At 40.5% G+C, this 24,512-nt stretch overlaps 1 protein-coding gene across 5 annotated transcripts in view; it reads left to right on the top strand.

Moving 5' to 3' along the window:
* Positions 1 to 19,389, top strand: part of cadm1a (cell adhesion molecule 1a) — a 370,896-nt gene extending 351,507 nt beyond the window's left edge. For all 5 annotated transcript variants that reach the window (XM_058627224.1, XM_058627227.1, XM_058627228.1 and 2 more), the window contains 2 exons: positions 16,704 to 16,832; positions 18,934 to 19,389. In XM_058627224.1, coding sequence (XP_058483207.1) covers positions 16,704 to 16,832; positions 18,934 to 19,052 — 248 coding nt within the window. In that variant the 3' untranslated portion in view covers positions 19,053 to 19,389. The remainder of the gene's footprint in view (positions 1 to 16,703; positions 16,833 to 18,933) is intronic.
* The last annotated feature ends 5,123 nt before the right edge of the window (positions 19,390 to 24,512 follow it).

Below are 24,512 nucleotides of genomic sequence, written 5' to 3' on the forward strand. Positions count from 1 at the left end.
CGAGGTAGAGTTAAACAACAATATGCAACATTCAGGGGGGGAATAAAACAATATGCCATACAATGGTAGGAATAAAACTGTATGAACTCATTTAAACAGATGTGTCAATGTGCCCCATGGGTTTATTGCTTTTTTGTGTTGGCGTTTGTTTTTTTTTTTTTTTGCTACAGCGTGAGACTTGAATGCTCATCAATGAAACTCTCTTTCCTCATCATGTTACCTGCGTGAGGTAAAGCAACTTCCCCGCGAGTGACACTGTCTCTTAAAAAAAAAAAAAGGAAAAAGGAAGGAATAAAAGCAGAAAAGCGATGCAGTCCTCGAGGCCAGCACTTCAGTCGCGGATGTTCTACCAGTGTTTGCTCTTCTCCTCCTCTCACTTCCATCTTCTCACTCTTAATGAAAGGGCTTGTTGGTGGAAGGTGTCAGTTGCTTTAGCTGATGGCTAGCTGCACTGACTAATTTCCCATCTGGAGAGAGAGCACGTCTGGAAAGGACACACCTGCCAGCACGGCTGTCAGCGAGCGTGCAAAAGTAGTGGGATAATTGAGCCGCCTCGGAGATCTAGTAGTGGAGAGGAATACAGGCGTTTAATGGCCACTTTGCTCACAGTGGGACCGTGGGAGGTGAGTCACAGGACTTTCCGCTTTAATCCAAGGACTAAGCTGTCACATTTGGATGTCATTAAAGAGACAAGGCATTCATTAAATGCTGAGGACACAATGTGCCAATTTGCCGTCACGTAACTTTGGAAAGTATTTTGTCAGTGGAGAAGTTTATCCCCCTGTTTGATGTTTGGAGAGTAGAAACCGCGGGATTTCAAGCATTTGGCTAAATTCCAAATGTTTTTTTTTTTTTTTTTCCTTTAAGACTTAAGACTTGAATCACCGCAGGCCCCAGAGTCCACAGTGTGCAGGTGATCTTGGGTTGACTGGATATCAAAGGGACAGATGGCGCCGGCGCCTTCACTGGTTACGTGACATGTCGGTAGGTTAAAGGGACACGGCAGCATGTGTCTGACGGGTCACAACATGGGTCTGATCATCGTGTGCACTCGGAACAATTAGTCTGGTTCAATGATGATGAGGCGGTTTTGGCCTCAGTTGTACTTTGGTGAATCTGATTAAGGGAATTAGCGTTCACACAAAAAATCTTCCTGGGATCCATTTTTCAGTAGAATTTCTCTTAGAACTTAAAGGTTCACTGTGAGGCTGAAGGTACAAGTATAAGTATGTTTTTGTCAATTTACTATCACCTCAAAGTGATTCAGCTTTGAAGTCATCCAGTGGCTGCTCTTCCACGTCGTCCGTCGTCCGATCCCTCGAGGCCCCTAAATTATACACACGGGACCTTTAAGATTTTACTCTGTTGTCCTCAAATTTTCAGTTAAAAAAGAGGGCCTGCGGCATGAGACTCAATAGAGCAGATGTATCAAAATGCAAAGGATTATGAGTTTAAAATGAGTTTAAGATGTAATTGGCCGACGCCAGTGATAGGGTAATCTTATTTGTTTTTTCGCTGTATTACCAGAATCATGAATCATTTCACAAATGAAAATAATACGAGAGGGGCAAAATCCACAAATCCTATTTTAGACTGCATTCATCTATTGTTATCATTTATTACTGATTACACAGTCAGTTTTTTTAATATTATTATTATTATTTTTCAGTACTGATTAGTTGTTTGGTTCATAGAATATGACTTTGGGTTAAAATATTCATCTGCGTGTTCCTCCAGAAAAATTGAATGATAGCTTCTTCAAATGCTCACAGTGTTACTGTCACAGTAGAGCAAAGAACTATGAAACAAAATGATGTAAGAACATAATGAAAAGGGCTAAAATTATAGAGCTTATTTATTTATTATCACAAAATACAAATATATAAGCAAAATTATTTGATCATTACTGTATAAAGTAGTCAGTTTTAAATTGGTATAACCCTAGTTTGATGATTTCCTGCCAATGCAACAATGACACTTATATTTGCCTTCAATGTATGGCCTTAAAATAGCAATTTATTGAATATAATGTACCCACCTAAGGGCAAATGATTTGCTTTTGGTTTAACGCGCTTCGCAGCGGTTGCGGAGCAGGATTTGGTCAGCACATATCTGAAAGGTTTTTTTTTTTTTTCTGAAAGGTAAAATGAATTCTCCTAAGAGGGCAGGGGAAATTGATGAGGCGATAAGAGTGAATCAGTGCAGAATTATAACTAAATTGAGTTTCTAATATGTTTTCCACAGTCACTTTCCACTCACTCGTGGTTTCAAGTGAGTGGAGACCGATTTCTCCCTTTTGGAAAACGCATTCGAAGCTCAAAAAGTTTGTATTTAGTAGTGGGAACTCCGTTATATATGGCTTTACTCAAGATGTTTATGTTTGAGGCGGCATCTCTGTGTCTTTTTTTTAATGGGACTGTGCTCAAATTGAGGCACATATGCTGTTTTAATTAGTTTCAGACTCGCAAATGAGTATGACAGGTGACAAACGGGGGGGTCCTCCCACCTCAAAAAAAACCCTCTTTCTCCTCTCATTACTCAACACCTGCTGGAAATTAAGTGAACCTCCAAGGGTCCAACTGCCTCTTCACGTGATGAAATAGATAGGCGAGTGATGAAAGTGTAATCAGACTGTGGTTTGTTTTTTTTTTTTTTTTGGTTTTTTTATAGTGTCTGTGACATAGATCGGATGTTTTTAATCAGCCTGGAGAGGAGACACTGTAAATTGTTGAATCTTTTATGTAAATTGTAAACCGGTGTAGAGCTTAGATACTTAATGGGGAGGAAAATGGTTAAGCGGCGTTTGCGGTTGACTCGTCAGAAACCCCTCATATAATTAATATCGCCATAAAACAGTCCTGCATTTCAAACAATTCACTGCTATAAACATGAAAATAATACGCTGTGTTATGTCCGAGTACATTGCAGGTTCAAATGTATGCTGTGTTAAATTATGTAATTATTTCTATTACTAATACAACTGTGTATCTCTGTCCTCTCTGTGTGCGTCAGGCTGCCAGATGCACACAAACCAAAGACACAATGTCACGTTAATCCAAACTGTCAATCATCCCCATCTGTCCATCTGGTGCCTGCTGAACTTCTAACACCTGCGGCGTCAGAGCAGCTTTTTTTTTAGCATATAAACTCCTGAAATCATATATAAAATAGCAATAAATGTAAGTGTTATGGCTGAAAACAATTACTTCATACTATAATAAAGTATTTGCCCCGAAATGTTTTGACGAATGTATTAGATTTAAAGTTTATTTTAAGTCATCGCTCGTCTTAAACTAAACTTGATTGACACATAAATGGTGTTGCCATGGAAATCATTAGTATTCGAAAGGGATTTAGCAGTGAAAGCAACATGTGTTCACATGGCGATTAAGACTCATCTACACCTTTAATTAGCGTCCAATCTGCTCTTGACTGGATATACAGTAGTATAAGGAAAAATGTATTTAAAGCAGATGCAAATGCTTTATTATTATTCTTTAATTATTCTTATTAATCTCAAGTAGGAGAGACTTCTGTACTTTCTATGCAGAAAACATACAATTGAAGTAAAAACTAGAAATAAAACCTTTTCTGTGTCACGCAACACAGTTGTAAGATCATTTGAGGCAAGAAATTAGTCATTTAAGAATTTAAAAATGCAGTTGCATGTGTCAAGATCTGACACATTTATATCAGACACAACTTCCTGGCGAAAGAAGGTCTTGTTTTGTTTTGTAACAGTTGTAACGGCAGTTTGGATAACATTTCAACCAGGATTTATTGAAAAGCCGATGGAATAGTTGTGATTTTTCAGTCTGCACCAAACTGGTTTACCCTCCAGCTGACCGTGAACTGCTGATTGGATTATTTTCTTCCATGTTACAACATGGCTCGTAAAAGAAAAACGCGAACATAAAGCGAGACAAACAAGTAAACAGCCAGTAAATGGCAAATACAGGTGTATTTTACTGAAGGGTAATGAATTAGCAGTGACAGTAAACTACAGCAGGGGAACAGCATGCTGTTTCAAACATAAAATAGAACCGAAAACAAACTCTAAAGTCAGCTTTTTTAATTTTCTTCTTAGAACAAACAAACCTTTTCACTGCTCTAAACTATAAAACAAACAAAAAGACATAAAAACAACACCCATGTTCCTAGTAGAACACAAAATGCCTCCACATAATGTACTGTATGTCAGCCTTTATTAGTTCCCTGAGCTAATGTAGCTTTTACACGGCTTTGGCTGCCTCAAACCGATGTGACGTTATTTTGTATTTGACATTATCCACTGTATGTTAATAAGAGCAGGAGTCGGTGAAGTCACGACAGGTGTTTGTCCTGCCCTCTTCACCTCAGATTCAGATTCAAAAATGACTAGAATTGACCCCGATCGGAGTTTAGTTGTCTGATAGCTGAGGGTACGAAGGATCTGGAGTGTCTATCTGTTCTGCTCAGGGCCAAGAGAAACCGGCGACCCGGGTTGTAGGAGCTTGAACTCGGATGCCAGGATGCGATCATGATCGTTAATAATGTTTTTTGGCCTTTTTAGCCACCCGATCCTCCCCAGAGTGAACACAGGTCTCGATGCCTGACCCCCAGCCGTTTTGCAGCAGATGTTTACAATGCTGCTGAGAGCATTTTCTGTCCTTGGAAGATAAAACGCTGAACCAACAAAAGAAAGGCTGTCTATAAAAGCCTCCTCAGCAAGTGTGTTCTCTGTCGTCCACTGTTTCGCAATGGACTCAGTATTGGCGTCAAATTTCAGCCGATGATCGAACGCACTTGTCGAGATAGAATGGAGGTGATGTTACACTCGCTACAACCAGCAGTAAAATGAAAACTATTTTAGTTATTAGAACCAAACAATCATGGAAAACATCGGAACACGGGACACCAGAGAGCCGTGACCCGCGCGTTCCTCTGCTTTTGAATACTTTCACTATAATGTTTTTTTTTGGCTTGGCGTTGCCATGACAGCAACTAAGTCTTGCAACTTTTTATTTGACAGACTTGTCCTGCTACATGTAGACAGAGCTAGTCTAGGCCAAGTAGGACTGGGGAGATAATACTGACTGAAATAGCAATGGCTTCTGTTCCTTTCTTTTCTTTTCTGAATGTCGGCACAGACAGGTTTGATTCCATCGTGAAAGAACTCAGGATTTGTCACCGTAAGGATATTTTTCCATTAACACAGCCCCAGTAAGGCCTTTACTCACTTTGAGCAGCACTGGTACAACTTCCGTGTATAATATAAGCTGTATATGTGGAATTCAGCAGATTGTCACTCTCTCTTTTTGCCCCCCCCCCCCCCCCGTCACCATTCATGCATGTAAGCTGGTCTGAATTTCCTTTAAAGTGAGGCTTGGATTAGAGGCCCACGCCATGCACTCAGTTCTGCTGAAGGATTTTATTATCACTGCGGGTTTTTGTCAGCATTGCTACACCTGACGGAGATTGTGCCACAACACTGCTTCTCAAAGACAGCCGCAATAGCATAACAAAGCAGGCATACAGGGGATAACAACTCAAATTTTCTGCTGGGCCGACATCTTTACATAATAGCAGAGTAGTGTTTTATCTCTTCACTCTGAAGCTTTGATTGTGTGTCTGCAGCCATAAGTCCCCGAAACACAGTTCAATTGTCACGGAGACTTTTGACTTCACTTTCGCTGGTGGTGAAGGATGCGCCGCGACGATGTGCGGCACATCATTAAACACGTGTTTCTCTAACGTGGCTGTGATTAAACCTTATGAATATTTGTAATTATAAAGGTCCTTTTGAGACTTGCTGACGTTGTTTACATTGTTGCCGTATGTCTCTGGTGGCAGCGCGTTAACTCGGCGATAGATTGCTGAAGTGTCATTCAGCGCACACTGTCTTCCGCGGTGGATGCAGGGAGCGCCGCGCTATTGAAAGGACGGAATCACTTACTCCGGCTAATTCTAATATAAGAGACTTCTCCATTTTGGACTCTCCGTTTCCTCAAAAGGTCAGCCTTGTCGAGATGATTTGCAAGCGGTCAATTAAGGATATTTGCATGTTAAAGTTCACCGAACTTCCCCTAAACTCTACATGACTTAACTTTGCTTCCAGGGTCTTGGGTGTGGATGTTTATACCGTGGATTGTTGATTCATGTGTCAGGTTTCACAGCTGGAGACAACTGTGGGAGTCATTTGAGTCAGGAAGGGACGCTGATCGTCTTCATCCCTGCATCAAACAAGGATGAAGCGCCTGTTTTAGCTGCTGTTGCCTTTTGGATCAGCGTAAATATAGCACTGTTTGTCAAACCTTAGCAAAGAACACTACAGATGCCCGAGAAATCGAGGTTTTCCCAGATGAACCGTTGCACTTATGTCATGCTTAAACATAGCATGGTAACTATATGACATGAAATGCAGAAAACTAAAAAGGTACATATGACGCCTATACTATGTACGAGGCAGCACATGTGTGGTCTTCTGCTGCTGTCGCCCGTCTGCTTCAAGGTCCTCATCATACCTTGGTGGTTATTTGACTTACTGCCCTTCTATCGTCTCAAATTAGCCGAGCTATTTCTTCCCTGACCTCTATTTTGTGGCGTTTTGTCCAGAGGACTGCCACTGACTGGACAGTTTCTCTTTTTCCCATCATTCTCTGCAAACCCTAGAGATGGTGGTGTGGGGAAAATCCTCGTAGATCAGCAGTTTCTCAAATACCAAGCCAACCAACCGTGCCGCGATTTAAAGTTTGTACTTCAGCAGGTCGTCTTGACCGTGTTTACGCGCTCAATGCATTTGCATTAATAAGCAGTCGAGCAGGTGCACCATGCAAGGTTGTTGTGCTGCCTATATTCTGTAAACAAGGAACCTTTTATTGGGAAAAATAGGGAGAAGACTGAAGCTGTCGAAAAACACAGCTCGACTCGTGTTGATTTATGGAAATAGGAATTTTGAGCGAGGTAAGCTACAGTGTGAAAGAGTCGTGTAAACAGCTAAATCTCTGAGTGTGTCCTTGACCAGCAGATGCACCATAGTCTGTTTACTGCGTGTATGTAAATGTAGCCATTGTTTTTGGCTTCTTTACCGGGATTAGCCCCTCATTTCCTTGGCACAGTTCCTTCGCCCCGGAGCTGTGTCTGCTGTGTACACAGATCTCCACACAGGCCCTGATGTCATTTCACTGATGCTCTTCTGTCTCACAACACCAGGATGCACAGTCTCTTCTGTTGTTTTTATCAACAAGCCAAAAACAGGGGAGACACAGAGCTGGATTTAGGGAGTTTTATCACCGCCTGACATTTCTCTGATGTCGACCTTGACGTGGTATTTTTTTTTTTTTTTTTTTTTTTCCTCTGTAGCTTTTTGTCGTGACCACAAGAACTTCATCACGGGGGCCTTAAAGGATTTTCTGAGATTAAGTCAGAATTTGTGTATTTAGTTTTCTGATGTGTTCAAGGCTCCAGTTGCTTTGTCTTAGTTTCCCGTTTGACTTTGGAGTTTCTTCCTCGTGAGTCACTGCCCGTCATTGTCTGGTTTTCCTCCGCTGTGAGCGTCTGCCCCGCCCCGATATGTTTCACCTGCGTTCACTTATCTCCGCCTCCCTGTAGTGTATTCCGTCTCTCTGTTCCCCAGCTGGTGTCCGTCCATGATCTTTGTTCCGCATGTTCCCCAGTGAAGGTCGTTTAGATTCTCAAACCTGCTCCTCCTGCATTGGATTTTTCTTTCTCTGTTTATTTTTTTTTTTCACTGAAGACTCTGTTTTCTTTGTTAGGGGACGAAGCTTGTGTGTTCGGGTCCTGGATTTCTTGACACATGACACTCTTTAAAACGCTCCAATTCAAATTCAGTCATTGATGAGACAGATCAGATCTGGTCCAGGCTGTGTGAATGCAGAAATCTCATCGCATCTTAGTAGATCCGACATATGGCCACGTATAAGATGTAATTTATGCGTTTATTTTGTGTCTATCCATGTGTAGAGTGTTGTCATAATTGACTTGCAGTGGAAATGCAGCAGAGATTGGAACCAGATTGTCCGCTCAACAGGACACTTACACTTGTTTTTGTCCTCCATTGACGCTGGAACATAACATCAAACGCTGCTGTCGTCTGATTAGCAAAGAGAAAATGGATGCAGGCCAAACTGTGCTGGATAACTTTGTCAGTTTTTTAACCAAATTTTGGATTAAAAGTGATCGCACTATTGGCTGGTAACGTGAACGTAAACTCATGTCTGGTGTCCGACTGAAAAATGTCATTCGTCATGAGAGCACAGACATAACCCAGACTTTGTGGCCACCTTTCCCCACCACTATCATAAATCCATGGGAGGTTTTTTTAGACGTTGCTGAAATGACCAAGACTGGAGGCAGCTCAGTGACGGCGGCAGGGGAGGAGGGTGTGTGTGTGTGTGTGTGTAAGTGGGGTGCGTTGATAATCAGGCATAAGAGAAAAAAGGGCAGCCTGGTGGATGGGCTTCTTTTTTTTTTTTTCCTTTTTTCAAACACTGTCCCCATTATCAGGACTGATGTGCATCTCTACAACAAGCCGCAAAGTCATTTGGCCTTGGGAGCCATAGAGAGTCCTCAATGTGTTAGGATAAGTCACTCCTGAGACCACTAAAAGCCATTATTAGAAGGTGTTTATCGAGCCTAGCCATGGCCTAGATACAGCTTAATATCCTGAGAACTGTTATAGCCCATAATTATATTACGTTTTGGATGAAGACAGGCCTTGATTAGATAAATGATGAATGGCTCCATGAGAAGAAGGCAAGAAAAAAGGTGTTAAGGTTTCGTCGGAGGTAACGCAAGCTGTTGAAACATTTGCTTTTCTTGCAGCTGTTTTATGACGTGCATACATAAAGTGCGCTCCTGTATCGGGTGTAAATTGCATGATATTCAAGCTCATTTTCAAGATTACGGGGGTGTCTTTTCCTGCTGGGTCCGGCCTGTTTTTAATGAAGTGAATTACAGTCGCGATAATGAAAAGAAAAAGAAAGAGGAAATGAAAACATTGAAACAGTGAACAGTTCTGCTGTAGTTTCCTGACAACATACGTGGTCTTCGATGACGCTAGGGCACTTTAGCAGAACTTTGTTTTGTATAATCAATGTTGTTTTAGAAAGTAAGAGATTACAAGCATTTTTATTCAGCCTCTGTGTCTTCATTGATTGTTTGAGAAAGCTGAATGGTGTTTTGTTGGCGATTTAAGGTCCCAAAAGCAGTGGCCCTGTCAAGGTTCTCCACTTCTTTGTGTTTGGTTATTTCCAGCAAATCCTGACATTTCGTGAACTGCATAACCCAGACAATGACAGCGGTTTTATAGAATGCATCTTGTAAAGTAACTGTTGAAGTGAAAACAATGTGATTTCTCCTTTTTTGTTACTTGATAACACAATAATAAAATAAAACAAGAGAAAACACTGCCTCGTTGGTGGATGTAAGTGAAATAAAAACTACTAGGGATGCACAATATTATCAGCATGATATCTGTATCAGCAGGTATGATAGATATCAGCAAACACACCAAAATAAGCTGCTACATCCTTGATTTCTATACAACTGTTATTTTTTCATCTTTATTTATTTTGCACAATTAAGAAAATCTAAATCTGTGGCGACATGAGCATTAAAAAATATGTCAATTTTACTACAGAAGAGACCAAAATGATCTCTGCATCTGGCAACAGGAAAAAAACTTGGTCATCGGTATCACTCCCGATAGATCGGCATGTCGGATATCGACAAAAAGTGCAATATTGTGCATCTCTTAAAACTACTTTAAGTAAGATAACTTAATATGTGATGACAAATAAAAAACGGAAGAAAAATATGTGTTTGGAGCAGGGAAACGTCTCGTCCCTGAGGACCAGGATTGAGAAACCCTGCTGTAAAACAGATTTTCAATCTCTTATAATGTGTAAAAAAAATCCTGTCTCTGTCAAAACTCATTGGATTTGAATGAAATGTGGTGTGTGTGTGTGTGTGTGTGTGTGTGTGTGTGTGTGTGTGTGTGTGTGTGTGTGTGTGTGTCAGATCTGATAATGGATTTGGTGGTAATTTAAATGTCATATGCACAGAACAGATTAGGATGAATATTGTCATGTTTGTGTAAAATGGTAATAGCTATAAGAAGGTAAAGTTCTATACAAACCCAGAAAGTCTTCTGGATCCATTTCAGGTTTTTTTTTCTCAGTTTCAAGCTATTTTTTGGGATATTCCAGCTTTTACGTTGACTATTTTTGGTGTAGACACCAATTCAATCATCTAAAAACATTGGATTAACTCATTTTAGTTTGTGTAAACCTGCTCAAAAGTAAAATACTGAAGAGAAAACTCTTAAAGTGTGGGGTGATATAATTCCACTTTGTTCTACTGGCTCATTTTCTGGTGGTTGACTTCATTTCGACAGCTGTAAATATTTCAGAATCAGTGACTGGAGTTGGAAATGTCACCACAGACGTCTCGTGGAGTTGCTTCGTATCACTCTCTGCTCAGATTCCAGCGTCTTTTATTAATCCTGTTTCCAAGTGAAGTCGGACTCTTTCTGAGAATTTGTAAACCTCGCGCCGAGTCACTCTGTATGTACGCGGTGTAGAGCGCTACCCGAGAGGCAAAAGATATAACTGACATTTTTAAATAGGTTCAATGAATAGGTTCATTGGGACTTTAATTACATTCACTCTTTAACCGAGAGTGTTGTAGGCAATGGAGGAGGATCTTGACAAGGCAATGTGCTCTTATGACATCCCGCCCACATAGTGCTGCTGTGATTGCACCTCTATCTGCAGGCAACGCCAGTGAAATCACTAATGCTTAATTAGCAGATTAGGAGATCCAATTAGGAGATCTCCTCTGTCTCAAATCACGCCTTTGTCAACATGTCTTATGAAAATGAGACACTCCACATCCCTCGCTTAGTATCGGTGACCACACTTTTGATTTGACTGTTGCGTTGCTTGTTTAGCCCTGTGGTCACCATATTCCTTTTTTAATCCGTTTAATCCTAGGCTCAGTTAACTACACCGTTCAAATAGATGACTGTCGTTGTCCTACAAGCATTGGTGTGGAATCACTTTATTGACTCACCTGCAATCAGGCTGCTGTTGGACAATACCAGCTGTCAATCACACTGGCGTCCACTCCTACAGTACATGCCATACTTTAATGTCTACTTGCCTCTAAATTGGAATGTCATTGGCAAAACTGACATCATGTTTTATTGAAGAGGAGCTGGAACTCCATTAACTCCTCAGGAAAAATGTTAACTGACGTGATGAATCAAGTCGAATGCAGGGTCATTTTCCCATTGAATTTCATTCAAAGTGACTTCCTCTTGCAGCCGATGGAGTGGCCCCCTGGTGGAACCTTCCGCAGTGTTGTAATGTAACACAGAGAACCCGGAGAAAACCCAGGCACACATGGGAGAACATGCAAACTCCATGAATTGTGTACTTTTACTCGTTACTACCAAATCAAATCATGAGAAGAAGAGTTGGTAAATGTTCTGTGGATTTATATCGGATTTATATTGCGTTACACGACAGTACCCAAATACACATGGGCATATAGACTGGCGAAGCTGGGAGTCTAATCCACAACTTTACAGGTTGTGGATTAGCTACTGTCGCTTTCTACATTACAGTACATTTTATATCAGAAAATGACAGTAAATGTCATGTACTTTAAGACTTTTTGTAAAATGTAAAAGGTAAAAAAGTAATTTTCTCAGAAGATTCTTGTACTTCTATTCACCCCCCCCCCCCCCCCTGGTTTTGTAATTAAACCCAAGAGGTGCAGTTAAAGGAAACAGCTTGATGTGAACATTATTGGTGCTCTTCATCCACAACAGAAGTGACTTTTAAAGGGAAGGCAATATTCAAAATTGCCTCGAATGTGCTCGCCTTTGATTGCTAAAACAATCACCCATGCAATTTCAAGTTTGACTCCCCATGTGAGATAATAAGACAAATGTACTGAATTTCACTTGGTGACAGTAATTGCTCATAAGTGATACTCACTGATAGGACATGCAAATTGCTCTCTGTGGTATCATTGGGACTGAGTGCTTTCAGAAAGTGACAGCACACGCAGACGCTTCTTTGGGCCGACAAACAGGACCCATTAAACATGAAGCCCAGATGTCCCTATTTTTTAAAATTTTTAGGTTTGGTTAAGACGGGAATTATTCCAGCAAGAACTCATGATGAACTCATGATGTTGCCACAGCACAACCCACCTGAAAGCTTCGCTCTCCCTGAATCATCGACGTATTTAAGGAGATTCTGTTGCAATCAAACTGGGATGAAAGCGGAGGAGAGTCGTGCAAAGCCCGGTCGCCGATGTAATGACAAAACACACCACAAATCCACTCCACAGAATCCTCCCGTGAAAACCATGAATATGAATCGCTCTTGTTTTGTTTTGGGTGATTTTAGGATCGCATGAGAGATTCTGCATTTCCTGCAAAGTTTGGGAAAACAAGAGCATTTCGTACAAACTCGAGTTTCCTTGTTATTACATACACACGTTAACAATGTGTCACGTTCATTAACACCCACATGCTCAGAATTCAGCTTTGAACTTATTGAGATGTTGCCGGAAGGAATTGTGGGTAAAGCTATTCAAATATGATCCTGGTTGGTTTCATAAACAAGAATCATCTTTTAAATTCCACCTTATCTATGTTTATTCCTTTTAGTCTGACCATCATTAGTAGTAATAGCCGGGAAATATTGATTTTTTTTTTCCATTATTTTTTGTCAATAATCAACGTGAAAATGTGTAGGAATACTATATTCATCACCGAGGGGAAAGTAGCTGCATCAAGAATTAAAGTAATATGCATAAATAAGGGAAAATAATATGTAAAAGTATAAAAGAGCACGCAAATAAATGGACGATAAATCAAAATGAATTACTAGATACTTTTAGTAGTACATATTTTTTATGTAATATCTATTACAAGTGAAATGTGACTGCTAACACAGCTATTCATGCCGTTGCACAGTAAAATGTAATTGCCGAACAGTTAAATAGTAATTGCTAAAACAGTTGTGGATATAATTGTGCGGTTAAACACATCAACCTCATGCGACTTTATTTTCCAAATCTGCCGCAGATCCTTTAAGTTTCCTGAAATGGTGGGGGGGGGGGGGGGGGGGGGAAGTCGCCCTAAATCCAACGCATAACGGGGAATATTTATTTCTGATAGACTGTTGCTGTGATAAAAATAAGACCGAATATTTCTGTGAGCATCGTATGACTTCAGTGAGGAGCTGGAAGAAGCTGTCAGACATAAGCATTCCTAATCTTAAAGCAACCAGCGGGGGGAAAGTGATTTCCTTGCAGTTTGCTGTGGATATTTCATGCTCCTTTAAAATGGGAGGGAAGTTTTTGATGGCACTTTCTAATCCGTCTCCCCAGCGCCACCAACAGGCCGGGCTCTCCACGCGCAGGCCAAATCTGTAACAGGCTGCCTGACTTAGTCGTGTTTACACATGTGAATCCACGAGGAAGAGCTTATTATGATGTGCCGCGACATAAAATGAAAAGACTTTGATGTTGTCATCCTCTCACGAATAAACTTCAACCAGGAAATTTAAGCCACCCTGACCACACACACACACACACACACACACGCACGAACGCACGCACACACTTCAGCCCCCAAAGCCAAAGTCCACATTAACATCGTAATAGGAAAGTGTGTTAAAGCACAGCTTTAGGAGCCTGACAAGAGCGAATTGGATGTCAGAAGGATTCCTGCTCAGTTTAATTGAATCTGCCCAGCACTAAAAAAGAAAATCTGAAGTCAAAATAACCTATTAGATCTTTCGGGTAATGTTTTGTTGAGTTTGACAGTGAGCACTGCACCAAACGCCCTCCTCAGCACCACCTTCCCTCCTTTATTCCTGCAGGTCGATGTAAAGCAGGATTGTAGATCCACGGCGGCGGGAGATGTTATCCGTGGTGTCGCTCCCTCCGTTTATGATTATTTTTTGGTAATAATCTGTAAAGTGCTCTGAAATCTTCCAACACTTTAAATCCAAGGTTATCTGTATTTATATTGAAGGTAATGGACCGTTCCGTAATGACATCATGTGCTTTGTGGAGCCGCCGCTGTGATTTACGCGGGTTTGCCTTTGAAATCATCGTAAATAATAAACTTTTAATAAATATTCCACGAAGCCGCGCGTCCGCTGCTCCTGCGCATACTTCACATTAAAGGCCTTGATGAAAGAAATGAATGTAAAATGGAACAGAAGTGTGCTTTCACTTGTGTCCGTGTTACGTGACCAGAGATTGAGCAGCTGTAGGAGGGAAAATCCCCAGAAAAGATAAACTTTTAAATTTGGACACCCTGCAAAGCCTTGATTTTTTTTTTTTTTTTTTTTTTTAAAAGAAGAAAAGAAAATGAATGGAAATGGAACAAAAACGCTAGAGTGCTTTTACTTTGAAATGGTGAAGGCACCTCTTGTGTTTGTGTCACATGGGGCAGAGAAAGGCGTCAATTCCGCAGCTGTAGTGAGTTGTCTCATCAGGCTTTTTAGCAGGAGTCGCTTGGTGTCACACTTTTTAAAAAACCCGATTGTTATGTCGTGTAAATTTGAAAAAAGCTGGAATGCAAAACCACTTTGGGAATAAAAAGCTGCCCCATGACGTCGCTAAAGTAGGTCCTTTGCCATCGTTTTGTCATAACACTAAACAAACTGGCACAATGTTTTGTTAATATGCTGGGAATCCGCTTAAAGGAGTCAACACGTATAATATTAATGTAATAACGTCTGATTTAGATGCACGTAGTGGTTACATTAGAGTAGAACAGATGATACGGGTAATACTGGACAGAAGGTGGTGGCTGTTTTGTTGGTCTGTTCCACTTTAAATTCACGTTTTTTTGTGAATTGAGTCTTTAGAGCGGGTTTTACCTTGGAAGTGGAAGTTAAATGTCAGGTTTAATGGCATCCAAAAAAGCTAGAAGCGAGTATATATATATATATATATATATATATATATATATATATACATATATTTATATATATATATACTGTATATATTGTACATTTGGAGTGTAGTATATATATATATATGTATGTATACTATGTGGCATTTTCAAAGTGCTTTGTAAATGCAGTATTACTTTAAAGGTCACATCTCATTGCAACATGAGTAGTTTAACTTTAGGTTGCCATGGATACCTACACCTGATCAATATGTGTCACATAGCATTACAGCTAAGAGCTTCAGTTTCCCTTTTTTCTTTCTTTTTCTTTTACCTTCTGGAAGTTTAAAACGTGATTACACACTGTGTGTGTGTGTGTTTTTGCCTAAAAGCCTTGTTTGCATATTTTCTTCAAAGCACTAAACCTAGAAGATGCCAGAAAACATATCCACGGTGAATCAGGATGATGATTATTATTCCCCTGCTCAGATTAATCACTGTCTGATTGCAATCCAAATTCGTATTGTTGTGGCAATGTTTGCCGAGCGATGATTCTGGTAGAGAATTTCATGTCGTGTCTTGTTTGTTTAGACCAAATTTGTATCTGAAGTGACAAATCAGGAACTGAATGTTTTTAGTTTAGAAATCAGACGTTACTCTTGCTGTTTAAGTGACATAAGTTGATTTTATTTATTATAGGTTTATGCATGAATGAGAATCTAAACCAAATCACCCCAAAGTCTAACTTTTGGGGTGGGCAATATCAGCTTAAAATGATATCAAGATTGTTCCATTATTATAATGTTTTTCTGATGATATTTCAAAATAAAAGTATTTTGCTGATATGAAACGATGTATAGTTTACAGATGCAAAATGAATCTTAATAGAAAACACTGTTAAGTGGCAGGCCACAGGGCCACATGTGGTCCACGGGCCGTGGGTTTGAGACCTCCAGACATCAAGATCATTTTACTACTATTTACATATTTGTCTTGGGTCAATGTTGCAAACATGTTCTGACAGGCCCGGATTTCCTGAGGGAAATAAAACCTTTGTAACCTCGAGTTAGAGGCACTGCACGATGCACACATTTGTCTTATAATTGGAACAAAAATGATAATTAGTTATTGTGTAGGATGTGTTTTCGTGTTGTTTACCGAGTTCTCTGCCAATTCACAGCCCCAGTTCAAGCTTTATTAGGATCTGACATGGTTACAAAACATGGCTTAGAAAATACTATGCTAGACTGAGACTGTACTTTTCCATTAATATACGTATATGTTGTTCATAAGTCGCAGCTAAAGATGAAATATGTTCCAGCTCAAGTGCTCAAACTCACGGTCCCCAACGTCACTGAATTATACTCAGTGAATTAACGTTAATCTGTATCTAAACATGTTTATTGCTTCCACTGGGCTCATCCGATGAAAGGGAAGCAACATTCATGGCAACACACAAAGCAGATGTGGATTTACTGTGAATGTAAAGTTGCAGGATATGGGTTTGGCCGCCGGCAACTGGCAACCAAGTCACCCATATGGTCCGAAATCCATTTAATCATCTCTGTTCACGGCAGCGGCAGCATCTCGCAGCGCTGGTGCATGCTGCTGCACCAAAAGTCCCTCCAAGTAAATGCCTGACATTAAGTATAATTTACATCACATTTAACTGTCAGACAAGACAGACCCTTAGGGATTGATTTATTTGGTGGTTGTTTGTTTTTGTTGGTCCACACTGAGGTTGTTTTTTTACTTTCTTTTTTCTGCTTTTCAGATTCACGAGCTGGAGAGGGAGCACCCAGAACGGTGGACCATGCCGTGATTGGAGGAGTGGTGGCCGTGGTCGTCTTCGCCATGCTCTGTCTACTCATCGTTCTGGGGCGCTACTTTGCAAGACACAAAGGTAGTGGAGCATAAAGTGCAGCTGAATAACACTAATACTGACCCATTTGCACTGAATAAAGCGGCACGTATCTATATATAGGAAAAGAATAACCATTAAAGAAAAGAAAGGAGAGGAATTTAGACATTGGCAAATTGCTCTTGTCCTTTTGGAATGCAGTGTAAAATCAAATATATAAAGAAATAACCTCAAATCAACAAACTAAATTGCCACTAACTCTGAAACTAAAACTGCACGAAGGAGGAGGAGTTAGTTTCCTCCTCGTCTGCCTTTGTCCTGTGTTACCGTGGCTACTGAGGAAGGGAACTTCATCTGCCTCGGAGTCTTTTGTGCAAGGCAGATCTCCATTCATTTCCATTGGGGACACAAGCTAAATATTATAATATTAATATTGTAATAATATTATAAATAACAGGAAAACCTTAAATGTAATGTATCAACAACGTTCAGGTTTCTGAATGCTTTTTTTTATGCATGTTCAATTTCCAAAAATGAAGAGGAAGAGAAATAATATTCAAAGGAAAAGCAATATATGGATTCAGAGCCATTAAGTGCACAGGCCCTAACAATATAAAAGATATGTATATATATATATATAAAATGATGTATCTTTTACTACATTTCCTTTTATTAGAATTGCTCTATACCATTCCTTTGACCATAAACAGGTGTATGTTGACTTTGTTTCCATTAAAATGTCTTTACATCCTGTGGTGGATGTTACTCTAATAAGGTAAAGATGGGCCATGGGTGACTAAAAATGTTTTTTTCCATGCTGCCGTGCCAAATGCTAGAACACATTTTCGTATGCTGTTCTCATAACACGGAAATAATTACAGTCTATAATGAATTTCACACTATGGTGTTTCTTATGCACGAGGAAATGAGACCGGCTACATCAAGCACTTCAGAAAAAGAAATAGTGTAAATGAGGCGTTTTATTTTATGGCGACACTGCTCTCTGATTTCTGTTCAACTAATGAAGAAAAAAACTTCCCTCCATGGAAATGCAGCGAAGTTTATGATATGACTGCGACATGTACAGTTGACCCGGGCACTTCATCGTCTGTAATCAAACCCTCAGCTTCAGTCTATTAACGCTTGGTTTGCGTTATTGCTGCGTGTCAACAACTGCTCGGACCTGGCGATAAAATGTAGCCCCCGTACTGTCGTCAAATTAACGGACTAGATCTGTTTTCTCTGTATTTTATTCACCTTTGGCAACGTACGACATACTAGCCCATGTCCACACGTCTTTGTCCTCAGGTCTTTATTGATTTGGTGTGTTGCACAAGGACTGCAAATAAAGATGGACAAACTTCCATAAGAGAAACCAAACCATTCGGATCGCCCCCTAGTGGTTGGATCCAGAATGGCTCTTTATCTCTGCCTTTTTCTTATTAGCACATTATGGGACACACTGAAAGACAGTCACAGAACATTAGACAGATTATTTGAGAATTATTCTATTCTAGTTCTTATTGATTATATAAACTACATATATCTATAGTTAGAAATTTGGTATTTATCTATAAAATAAAAATCTTTATCAGACATTTGGTTATGTGACTTTTCTTGTGCTGCAGACGGCTCCACTGAACACTGTGTTTCTATGTTCCTGTGCAGCATTACAGGTTTTTATATTTCTCCACATGTAGAAGAGCTCTTCTCAGTCACTCTTCTCAGTCAGGAATATTGCTTTGACTTCATTATCAAACTCCACTTTGATAGGATATGAATAAATCTACTAAATTAGGTTTGAAGTGGCTTTCTAGTTCCCCCTGTCTTTTTCTCTCTTTTTTTTCTTTTGCTGAACTTGACAAGGTTAATTTGAAGGTGTGATCCGTCCTCTTCCCCCACACTCAGAGTTATTTCAAAACCCTGATTTTCATGTGTCAGTCTTGATTTTGAAAAGAGATTTTGAATATTGCAGCTCTGGCTGGTGTTGAGTTTGTGTAAATGACCACATGGCGAAAGGATTTGCATAATTAGGTGCTGCCGTGTGTGTGCGATGTCGCGGGCAGATTTTAATCTTTCGTACCAGCGACGCGGCAGGCGATTATAGAGTCCGTGACACTGTCCTTCATCTCGTCCTCGCCAGGTACCTACTTCACGCACGAAGCCAAGGGAGCGGACGATGCAGCGGACGCAGACACGGCTATCATCAACGCAGAGGGTGGCCACACCAACTCGGACGAAAAGAAGGAGTACTACATCTAATCAAAATCAGGACCCCTCACTCTAGTGTCCTCTTTGGGACGCGGAGCTGGTTTTAGGGCTGAGGGGAAGGGGGTTTTGGGGGAATGGGAGGTCAATGGAGGGATCGGAGGTGGTTCAGGGTCACTTTTAGTGAGAGTAGAGGGGTCGACGCGTAGACGAGGGACGAGTTTTTAAAGAGAGGCCTGGTTTTAAGCCGTTGTTTAGTCTAGTCTGCAGATGTACAGTAGATGGAATGTTTCGTGTGTTCAAAAAAACTAAAAATTCAAAAAAGGAGGAAAAAAAACAACAAAACAAAACACGGGAGGGTTTGGCTTATTCGTTAAACTGAGTAAAGGGGGCGGGGTTCTTTGGGGGGGGGGCGGGTGGGAGGGAGCGCCAGACGTTGCCAGAAATCACTGTAGAGAGCTTCACCATTCAACACCGTCCCAACTGCTGGTACGAATTTTATTTAGTTCAACCATTTGCAGAAAATTCTGTGCCTTGTTCTGAATTTTTTTGTTTTCATTCGTTCCAGTTCCCCCCCCCACCTTGGATTTTGCGTTTCGATCCTCATTGCATAACCTTGTTGTGCTTACCCCCTCCCGCCCCCCCCCCCCCCCCCCCCCCCTTTCCTTCCCACTCCATCTTCCTCACTTGTAATATCAACGTGCTCTTGGCTTTTGAATGAGGGTAAAATTACACAGCCACTTTATTTGTTTTCCTAAATGTATCTGCACACACACACACACACACACACACACACACACACTCGCGTATGGAAAACTCTATCCAGTATACTGTGATTTGTCTCAAGCCATTTATTCCTTCCACTCTTTTTCCCTGACATTCTGACAAAAATGCATGAAAATTCTTCACATATCACTGTACAAAGAACATAACCGAGGAACAGGCTGCATATATTGTATACGTCCCCTCTCCGTAACACAACAACACAGTGAAAACATAATCAGAATGAAGGCTGCAGGGAATATTTTTGAAATGATCTTCCCATTTAATTTGGCCCCAGCCGGCTTTTAAGAGCATTGTTAGCGCTCTCGTTTAAGCAGATCTACTGCTGCATCGTAAGCGATTACTTTTCCTAGCAAAGAGAGGCGGTGTATTATCTTTCCTTACTTTGCTGCCATTTCATTATAACAATTTCTTCCTCCGTTTAGTATCATTTTTCTCCGATTTGGCTGAGCCGCAGCATTGTTTTCCCAACCGGCTTTTATTGAGTTGTGATGATGAGATTTAAGTGATTTCCATCTGTTCTCACTCCAGAATATATATCAGTTTTTTCCTTATGAATGGGCGAGGAAAAAGAGGAAGAAACTGTAAATAGTTTCTGGCAGATTTTCAGTCAAGACGTTAAAAAAAAGGCTGTTCAGACGGGAAAAAAACTGCAACATCAGGTGTTGATGTACATACTGAACAGAGGAAACAGCCTTAACCAAACTCCAACTCAAACAAACGTAGATTAAGTTACTTGTAGGAATAATTTCACTGCACAAAACACACACAGAGAAAATAAAAAAGGACAATGTCGTCAGTGTCTCCCTCCGTCATCTGTAGACACACGCGTAAAAAATCCAGCCAACCGAATCCCAGCTGTGTTGTACACTAATCCTTACTAAGAAATCTTTTTTACAACCTTCAGTAGAGTTACAATGGAGTACCTTTGTGGATTTGACTGTATCACATTGTGAGTTTTTTCGTCAAAACTGTAAACCGCGCCGATGTTTGGGGGGAAAGTAAATGTCCCGGAAGACTGTCCCGCTCTGAGAGACATTTCAGTCTGAATATACAGCCTGCGTTTTTTTGTTTTTTATCCTTTTTTTCTTGAGTGCTCGGACATTTGATATTTCTTTGCATGTGTGTACGTGCTGAAGGCCATCTCCTCTGCTTCTCTATCTTTGCTTCACGCATCACCTGCCAACACTGAACGGAAGAGATCTGTTTGTTTTCTTTTGTTTTCTTTCTTTTTTTTGCTTTGCCAGCTGGGAAGCACCGAGGAATGCCAAAAGTAATTAATTGTTTGTAACACAAGTTAATTCACATGTTGTGCTACCGCGGCGTTAATCCACGGTTTCGCATTTGACGCGCTGGCTCCTTAACATGGCATCGAGGGCGTGTTGATGACTTTATTTTGTCATTATCGTGTGTTCGCACAGCGAGCGGCTCGCTTAATGAGTAACGACTCCGTGCGACGGTCGTGGGCGGAGGGTCCAAAGTGCAGTCTTCACTTTTACTGTTTGGGGAAAAGCGACAGAAGGATGGATCTCTCACGGCTTTGTGTTTCATGATCTCACATTAGTCTGGATAATCCATCAACACAAATGATAAACTAAGTCTCGCAGTCTTCCTCACTTTCTTTTTTTTAATTTCCCTTCTCTGGCTTTTCAAAATAAAGTTGAAAAGATGCAGTCAACCGGACAAAATTGGTTTTAGCAGTGAAGAAATGACATGGAAAATGTCACTGATCTATATTGAGATGCAGGAAATCTGAATTTCACGTCGCAATATTTGTCCCAACAGTCATTTAAATGACTAAATGTTTTTAGTGAATTACATGTAAATTGGCGTTATGTTTTTGACTGGGAGATTTTGGCCGGCGTTTGTGTGTTGCAAATAAATAAAACATAAGCCAGTGAAATAATTCTATCCACCAACAACGGATAATGTGGCCTAATTTCAGCAAAAATTCGACAGTATAAGCTGAAAAAAAAAATGGATTAATTGACTTCATAAAACACAAGTAGTCGTCGTGTCACATGTGAGATTCAATACTTCTTTGCCATGTTAAAGCACTCGATTTGGATTTTGTGAATGTGCAACTCTGATTGCAGTGTGACAGCTTTGTGGTTATGCATGACGACAGCATTCGGTCTTGTTATATTGATGTTTGGGTTTTCGAGGGTCGTCCGAGTCATTTTGGGAAAGTTCTTGTGTAAATGCATTGTGCAAAAAAAAAAATGTTCACTTTTTCCTCGGTACAACACACATTTGTGCATTTAAATGTCATGAAGTATCTTCTGGGGGGGGTTTTTTCGGCATTTTTGAGATGGCAGGAGGTTGGCATCGCGGAGCTGTGGACTTTGATTTAATTTATTATTTTTTTATACGGCCCTGGTATAATTCCACACACATGCATGTACTCGCGCGTCAGGGTCCTGTAGAATCTCACTTCCCCATCGGGTGGCGGTACAAGTCTGGACGCAGGGAATAGGACGCATGCCTACCAAAGAAGAAAATAGCGATGCTGCAGCTCCCGCGTTACACGTCTGGTTCGAGCGGCTCAGAGCTGAACGGCCCGTCGGGCAGGGGAGTCGGGTTGTCAGCCGGCTCGAGGGTCGCCAGGTCCAGGCTTTTATACTCCACCTACCTGTGGGGTGGAAGCTCAGTTCGCACAGGTTCTGTCCACGCACACCCAACGCACTCCAAAATCTTTGCGCGTTGACGACACAATTCTTGCGCTGTGCACGGAAGTATACCAGGGCCTTAACAGTTGAAGACGAATGTTGCGAGGAAAGTGAAAGACGTCAAAGTTACCGCGTCCAACTCTCTTCAACTGTTTCTCCTTCTGTTGAAACTTGAGTTCATTTAAATTACCACTGAGTCAACACTGTACGCTGAGGACACTGTTTTGTGTTTGTAATGTGGACGGGAAGGGGGGGCGGGGCATAGCGGGGGCGGGTTTATCCCCGACACGTTTTCCGATGAAACTATTAACTGACGACGTTACTCGCGTTGCTTTCTGAACCACAGAGCAGGTCTGTGGGACTGAGATTGTGTGATTTGTGTTTTACAGTGAGCACGACTTTTGCTTCAGTGACATGTGGCAGCTTCCATTTTAATCCCACTTCAGAACGTGTACTTCCCAATAAAGAAATAGAAGTGAATACTGTCTTCTCCCTTAAGGCTGATGCATTAATATATATATTTTTATTACTATTATTATTATTTCTGAATATTAAACCTACAGTAGGTTGCTAGTTGCTACTTTTCTTCTTCCAACGTTCCGATTTAAAAAAAAAACTAACATTTGCCGGGAGAATATTTGGAGACGATGCAGAAGATATTCATTTCTTTCACTAATTTCCCCGTCTCAGGTTCACGCGTAGTTCACTGACACGGCTGCATCTCAGGTAGAATGCAATGTTTAGGCCCCGCCCACTAGTGACACGAGACTTAAGTACGAAGCGTCGCCATCCAAATCCAGTTCAACACTTAACTTTAGAGTCCGAGAGGCAAAATAGGTGATATTTTGCTTGTATGTTGTACATGTTTTCTGTGTTTTTCTTAATATTTGGTGCACTGTAAAAAAAAAAAAAAAAGAGAAAAAAAAAAAAAGGAAAATGTGTTAAGTATTACTTTGTGTTTACATAGATCATAAGGAGTAAACTGTTCACTGGAATGAAGCAGGATCAGAAATGTGTTCTACTGTCACTCTCCGCTCATCACCGCCTTTAGCAACTTGTGTCATCCTCCTCCCCCGAAAACAAAAATGATTGTTTCACCACAGTTCTTGTTTTTAGATTGATTCCTTCCTTCTTCTTTTTCTTTTCTTTTTTTTGTTTTGTCTCTCTGCTGTTCTTGGGAAATGTTAATGTGCATTAATGGAGAAAAAGGAGTTCCACATTCCCATACATATTTTGTATTGGTTCATAAATAGACATTTTTACAAAAACGATGAAGAGTTCTTGTCAATAAAAACGAAAAGATATCAATGTCCAAAATAATGGGTGTTGTTATTGTGTTTGACCTCAGAACGTGACGAGCTGGTAAGACACGAAAATGTGAATTATTTTATGAAACCTGCAGGGCATTCTCTGGACTTTGACCTTTGAACTTGAGTAAAATGTGAGTTAATTAATATCAGTAACTATATAGGACTCAATTTAATTTGTGTTAAGTTAAGCAGTTAAGTAGAATAACTTTGCATTTTGGTTCCCTAGGCGTGGTTTAGATTTGGGCTCCCCTTCCCGTCTCCTCCGTCCATTCACTATCAAATCAGTTTTCAGGGAACTTTTTCTTGAAAAACTAACGCAAACATTTTGGGCTTAAAAAATATCCGACTTGCTGTTTTTATTCACACAACAATCTTAAAATGTACGCGCATTTGGCGTGTGGTCGGGTTTTAATTTCATGCCCTGCTTAGATATATATCTACATATATATATATAGATATATATGGCCTATGGCTAGAGCCACCTCTGTAATTACTGCAGTAAGATATTTGATATTAACTTGATGAGTAGTTATTTCAATGGGTAATTTTGCCGCAAACACTGAGGAAACCAGTGTGATTTCCACCAAAATAACACATTTTTCAGTATACGATGCCCTGGCTCAGTGTTATTCCACTTTTTATGGTAATGTGTTTAGGTTCTCACAAAATTTCATTAAGGTGTAAAGTGCTTTTGTTGCCTATAACCACATGGAAACCAATCCTGGTTGTGCCAACAACCCCGGCTCGGATTA

The sequence above is a fragment of the Solea solea genome, chromosome 4, assembly GCF_958295425.1.
Source record: "Solea solea chromosome 4, fSolSol10.1, whole genome shotgun sequence".
Taxonomy (NCBI): domain Eukaryota; kingdom Metazoa; phylum Chordata; class Actinopteri; order Pleuronectiformes; family Soleidae; genus Solea; species Solea solea.